This window comes from Urocitellus parryii, chromosome 2, assembly GCF_045843805.1.
Source record: "Urocitellus parryii isolate mUroPar1 chromosome 2, mUroPar1.hap1, whole genome shotgun sequence".
Classification (NCBI taxonomy): domain Eukaryota; kingdom Metazoa; phylum Chordata; class Mammalia; order Rodentia; family Sciuridae; genus Urocitellus; species Urocitellus parryii.
Genome location: NC_135532.1, coordinates 11,703,563 through 11,710,360, shown reverse-complemented (window position 1 = coordinate 11,710,360; position 6,798 = coordinate 11,703,563). Strand labels below are relative to the sequence as shown.

Here is a 6,798-nt window from a genome sequence, read left to right as displayed (position 1 = left end):
GGTTTTGGGGCCAAAGGCCGACTGACTGAATCAGTAACTGCGACACTTAAGTGGCAAGGAGGGGTTGAAGCCGCACATCTACATTGAATCCAACCCAGTCTTGTGTGCAGGACAAAAAGACCCGTGCTGCTAATTTTAGAGGGTTTGACTGCTGCCGTTGTTGACTCCGTCTAACCAGTAATTGAGGTGGTGTTCACCCTTGCCTAGGTTCACCTGGCCATTCCCAGCCAGATCTGGGCCTGCAGTTAGGAAGGCAGAGATCACTCCTGTGGTGCCTGGGGTTCTGAGAGGCCTGGATCCCTGGTCTGAGGAGAACTGGTGGAGTAAGCTGAGAAGGGTTAGGCTTTGCAGGGGTATGATAATCATCCTTATGTATTTGGAAACTGTGTCATAGAAAGGAGGTCAGATTGCTTTTGTCTGTGTTCCTAACTCCAGAGAGTAGAAGGAGGACCAGCATGAGAAAGAGGCCTTTTTCCTCCAGGATTCTGTAAAACTGGCGTGTGGCCATAGCTTCTCTGTGGTGTCATTAAATCCTCATAAACTCTTCAATGCTGAGGATCTGAAGAGCATTGTTGACAAACAGAAGAGTGAGCAACACATGAGCTGAATTCTTTGAATTTATTTTGGTTCTGTAAAATAAAGCTATGGAACGAAGTGATCTCCAAGACTATTCCTTGGGGGAGTGCAGCAATTTTATGACTCTGTGGACATGGCAGAGTAATCTAGAACTAGTTCATTTAAAAAATGTGGACTGAAGACTGGAATGTAGCTCAGTGCAGAGCACTTGCCTAGCACTCGTGCGGTCCCACATCCTATCGCCAGCACCACCAGAAACAAAATCATGGATTGGCAATGTTGAGAAATTTGTCAATTTTTGGAAGGTCATTCTGTTGAGACTTTTTGGCTTATAATTTTGGAAATATTTATAATTGTTAAATAAAACATTGTTATATAATGAAAGCATCAACTAGCATCAAGTAGCTCCTTTAACAAAGCAGATTCATCCTTTAGTTGGTTATTGGCATAGTCGATTGTTTAAAGAAGAGGTGGTATCCTGCGATGCTGTTGAAGTTTCTCGTGAGATAATTTTCTGGGCTCACAGACCTTCTTTCTGTTGTTGAAAGTTACCAGGGTTTCTGTAGCTGTGATTGGACTATATACATTGAGTCGATGTCCCTTCTGTAGGAGAGGAGAGATGGACATTTGTGATCTTTCTTTCTTTCTTTCTTTCTTTCTTTCTTTCTTTCTTTCTTTCTTTCTTTCTTTCTTTCTTTCTTTCTTTCTGTTGTAGTTGGACACAATACCTTTATTTTATTTATTTTTATGTGGTGCTGAGGATCGAACCCAGGCCCTTGCACATGCTAGGCAAGCACTCTAGCACTGAGCCACAACCCTAGCCTGACATTTGTGATCTTAACTGTTTCCTTTATATGTTCTGTTGAGTACAGTCGTGAGCACATAGTGGGCACTCAGTAAATGTTAGTGGTCATAGTTAAAGGGATGAGGGAATTCTTTATAACCTGATTTCCTTTTTATTTTTGTACCTCTGACCTCACATGCTTAAGATCAGGCTTCTGGCACTTAGCTGTTTACTGTATGAAAAAGGTCAAGTTGAACCATTGTTGCAAGGATAAAGACCAGATGTTGCCATAAAATAAGGAAAAGAGAAAAACTGGTCAGTGACTAATAACATTATGGTATTTTGTGAAGTTGTGTGTATAGAAATAGCAGTGGAATTTTTTTACAAAACAACCCACATAATCCTGATCTAAAATATGTGTTTCTGTAGTGTGTGTACATGTGGTCTAGTATTTAGTCATCATTTAAAATTATAATGATTAATAAATTTTAAGGAATTTTAAACTTCTTCTATTGGCATATAAGTTATAAACTGTGGTCATTAAAATTCCTATCATTGTCTTCTGTTTATGTTGAAATGTAACTCAAGAATTCTGCTTCAGGTTGTTTAATTATAGCATCCCTTTTCATGCTTAATGACTAGATGTAAATGGAAGAACTTCTATGAATTGAGTACCTCAGGGGATGTGTCCTGTTAGGGGAGAGGGTCTAGTGCAGTTGGCTGACCACAGTGGGATTTTATTGTTACTGAGAGACCACCCAGCCATATTGAGCATGTATGTGAAACATGTACTTTCATCCCATTTAAAATGTTAAATAAGGAAAGAAACTTTAAAAAAAATATTTTTAGGTGTAGATGGACACAACTATCTTTATTTTATTCATTTATTTTTCCTGAGGTGCTGAGGATTGAACCCTGCACCTCATGCGTGTGAGGCAAGCACTCTACCACTGAGCTACAACCCTAGCCCCAGAAAGGGACTTTTTAAAACAAAAAGCAGATTCTGCTAGATGGTTGCATTGTTTAAAGAAAAATGTATTTGTTCCGCAAGTGTCCATGGAGCACCTCTTCTGTAAGGACGGTGTCTGGTAGAGAGGATAAAGGAGCAAACGGAACAGACATTGTGGAGCTTTCATTCCAGCTGGAGAGATGATAAACCCATGAGTTGTACAGTAGAGTACAAAGTGACGTGGCTTGGGGACAGTTGGTCAGTGAAAGAAACAGCAAGCAGGGCTGTGAGTTGTGCAGATGGTGGGGGGTCAAGGAGGGCTGCTCAGAGAAGGTGCTGTTCTTTTTCTTCATTCTTTTTTTTAATGCATGAAATTAGAATGTATTTTGACATTTTACATATATGGAATACAACTTCCCGTTCTTCTGGTTGTACATGATATGAAATTACATTGGTAATGTATTCATATGTAAACATATATGAACATAGGAAAGTAGATCTAATTTATTCTACTAACTTTCCTATTCCCAATGCCATCCCTTCCCTTCATTCCCCTTTGTCTAATCCAAAGTATTTTTCTCTACCCACCTCCCACTTATTGTGAGTAAGCATCCACATATCAGAGAGAACATTCGACCTTTGTTTTTTTGGGATTGGCTTATTTCACTTAGCATGACAGTCTCCGGTACCATCCAGTTGCTGGCAAATGCCATAATTTCATTTCTATTTATGGCCCAGTAATATTCCATTATGTATACACACATTTTCTTTATCCATTCATCTGTTGAAGGGCACCTAGCCTGGTTCCCTAGTTCAGCTATTGTGAATTGAGCTGCTGTAAATATTGATGTGGCGGCATCACTATAATATGTTGATTTCAAGTCTATTGGGCATGTACCAAAGAGGGAGATAACTGGGTCAAATGGTGGTTCCATTCCATTTTTCTTAGGAATCTCCATACTGCTTTCCAGAGTAGTTGCACCAATTTGCAGCCCCACCAGCAATATATAAGTGTTCCTTTTCTCTACATCCTCACCAACATTTATTGTTACTTGTATTCTTGATAATTGCCATTTAGTCTGGAGTGAGGTGGAATCTCAGTGTAGTCTTTTTTTTTAGTTATAGATGGACATAATATCTTTATTTTATTTGTTTATTTTTATGTGGTGCTAGGGATCAAACCCAGTGTCTCACACATGCTAGGCAAGCACTCTACCACTGAGTCACAACCCTGGCCCCTCAGTGTAGTTTTAATTTGCATTTGGCCTTTTCTCTGAGTTGGGGAGTCCTTAGAGTAAATCCAGACCAGGAATGAATAACTTATACTTTTCCATAAAAGGAAAACAACTGCTAATCAATTATGTTTGGGCTTAGGATTGCACAAAACCAGTTCTTTAGTGTAATGCTTAGAAATTGCTTTGTTAATTTTTTTTAATCCAACAAAACCGAAGTTGACTATGTATAAAAATCTGCATTAGGCACTTTGGAAATGCAAAGTTAAGTAAATTACAGTGGGGTTTGGGGGTTGTTGTTTGTTTTCAGAATTAAGCTATTGGGAGATTGTCGAGACCTCTACATAGTTCATTAAAATGTGGGCCATACAGGTGTTCCAAGAATAAGGATTATTTTGGTTTCCCCAATTTAACAAACTCCTAAGCCGCCCCAAGCCCAGTACTGATGCTGGGAGGACTAGCAGGCCTCCATCCCCTCCTGCCTGCAGCCCTGCATGCTCAGTCTGGGGAGTGTAGGCTAGTGAGGAACCCACACTGAACAGGTGGGTGTTCGCCCTGCCTGCTGTGCACTCACCTTGGCTTCCTTCCCATCCCCTCACAGCTCACTAGCTCTGCATCCAATCTTGTCACACTGCCTATGCTAAGTGTCTCCTGCCTGGGTTTTCCTTATTCCAGCTTTTGCTACACTTTCCTACATATCTGTTGATACTGCTGCCAATTACCAGTTTTGTAGAGTGTGTGTGTGTGTGTGTGTGTGTGTGTGTGTGTGTGCGCGCGCGGGCTCACATAGTAGGATTGAGAGGATGCTGGATGATTTTTATAACATGGTCTCCATCAGAGATGAGAAAATGTACAAGAGGCCAAGATGGTCCTGTGTTTCCTAAAAATACTAGTGAGGACATTTCTTTGTAGACATGAAAATTAGTTCTTGCATTTTCTTACAGTAATGAAATGATTCTTTTTTAATTTTTATTTGTTTATTTTTTTGTACTGGGGATTGAACCCAGGGATGCCTAACAACTGACCCACATCCCCAGTCATTTTTTATATTTTATTTAGATACAAAGTCTCGCTGAGTGACTAAGTGTCTCACTAATTTGCTGAGGCTGGCTTTGAACTCTTGATCCTCTTGCCTCAGTCTCCTAAATTGCTGGGATTGCAGGCATGTGCCACTGTGCCCAGCAGTAACGAAATAATAATTCTTTATACTGATGCCATTCCTAAAAAAAAAAAAAAAAAAAAAAAAAAAGGTAAATAATGAGAGAGCAGTTAAGCCAGCTGTTTAAAGAAAAATGGTTACAGAGGTGTGCCCAAACCACACTGTTCCTCTTACCCACCCAGCTGTAGTAGGAGTGTGAGTTTGCCATCCTGGAATGAGTCCTTGAAGGTTGGGACTGCTTTTTGCTCAGAGATGGAGATGTAGCCCTTGTGCTGGGCATCCTGCCTTGGCATAGTCAGTGCCCAACTGAGTCACCAAAACACTGACACTGACATGGTTGGGGGGTTGGAGGGGAGAAGAAAGCTATTAATTCCAGGAAAAATCAGATAAATTTTCTAAGACTTGAACAGTGCCATACAAGGTGAGTTTCCTAAGCAGCAAAGTGGAAAGGAGTGTTCAGGTTCAAAAAATAACCTGTGTCAGTATATAGTGAAAGGAGCATGAGGTGTCCAGGGGGAGCCGTGTGCCTGTGTGCATGGAAGGGAGGGAGGGAGCTCCATACTTTGCATGTGACTGGCCTGATGCGTGGAAGAGCAAGGGGGACAGCTACGGGAAACTACAGTGATAAGAAAGGATTGCAGATTGAGCTGGGGCTGTGCTCAGTGGTAGAGGGCTTGCCTAGCATGTGCCAGGCCTGGGTTCAATCCCCCAGGCAGGGGCAGGGGAGATAGGTGCAGGTCTTTGCTGTTTCATGGTAGTTAAGCTTTGGATGCTGGGAGCCTGTGGAAGGAAGGGTCTTAAGCATTGGAGTAATGTGATTGGATACCTGTTTTCTAGCACAGGGCCTAGAACCAAGCAGGGAAAACCTCTTGTTCTAGGAAGGTACTGTTAGCAGTATTGAGAGATGGGTTAGAGAGAAGCAAAAGGAGAGGGACACATGTGACTTCTGAATATGTCAAGTTGACAGTATCGAGTTGAGTTTTAGAGCCATGGTAGAGGGCAGGCAGGCAGCATGAGTGCTTGCTCATTTTCTTAGTTGAAGCCGTAGAAGGAGTTGCTTGTTCAGGGAGAGACTAGAATAAGGAAAGACTCTCACTAGAGGTGGCAGAGTGGTGTGAGAAGTCATCCCTGGGATCAGTAAGAAACACCCCTAAGATGCAAAGAGGAGGGAGTATGAGGAAGGGAGGGTGGCAGTAAGTAGCACTTGGGGCTGTGGTGACAGATCACTGGTCAAAGGCTAAGATGAAGCTTTTGGGTCTGACCAGGAGGATTTCTAAAGTCCATTGCCTTTGGTTTATGTAGTCTCTTTCATTTGATTTTTAAGTCATTCATGGGAAGAAAACAGCATCCACTTTAAATTTCTCACATGCTTCACATTTAATCAACAGATGCTGATCCACGATCCACTTCCTCAAGGGGGTTTGGCAAGTGTCAATGAGATAGGACAATTAAGTTTTCATAAAGTGTTGTTTATAACTGCAAATTATTTCATATATGGTCTGTGTTTGAAAACCAACTTGTGCATTTAAGACCTTGCTTTTAGACTGAGATCAGTTATAAGCAGTGTTACTTCAAATATCCATCTGCTATTGATATTTTAAATTCAACTTTATACTATAGTGATTTTTCTCTGTTTGTTTGCATAGCTTGGCACCTGTGTTTGCTCTATTTGTACCATTTTACTGCTCCATACCAAGAGTCCAAGTGGCACAAATTCTGGGCCCGTTGTCCATCACAAACAAGACATTGATTTATATATTGGGACTACAGGTACAGTATGCATTTTATGTTCACATTTCTTTAACCAAATCTTTTTTTTTTTTTGTCTTTTTTTTTTCTCATTTGATCTCCTTGAAAACAATGGTTGTTTTTTTTTTTTCCCATAAGTTTGGCTTCATGATCTGTATCAAATGTTCAAAGGAAGTGTTACAGAACAAGAACATCAAGGTGTAGAAGGTACTAGAATACTTTCATAGCCTTTAGAAATCTGATAAGAGCTTTCACTGTAATTTGTATCAGTGGAAAATATTTTCATTTAATTGTTACAATTATATGTAAATGCTCTTTTAAAAAATCATAGTTTGAAGTGGAAATACAT

General features: G+C 40.6%; 1 protein-coding gene across 2 annotated transcripts in view; it reads left to right on the top strand.

The window, feature by feature from the left end:
• Positions 1–6,798, top strand: part of Ubac2 (UBA domain containing 2) — a 156,179-nt gene that overhangs the window by 90,821 nt on the left and 58,560 nt on the right. For both annotated transcript variants that reach the window (XM_026399703.2, XM_026399695.2), the window contains one exon: positions 6,347–6,470. In XM_026399703.2, coding sequence (XP_026255488.1) covers positions 6,347–6,470 — 124 coding nt within the window. The remainder of the gene's footprint in view (positions 1–6,346; positions 6,471–6,798) is intronic.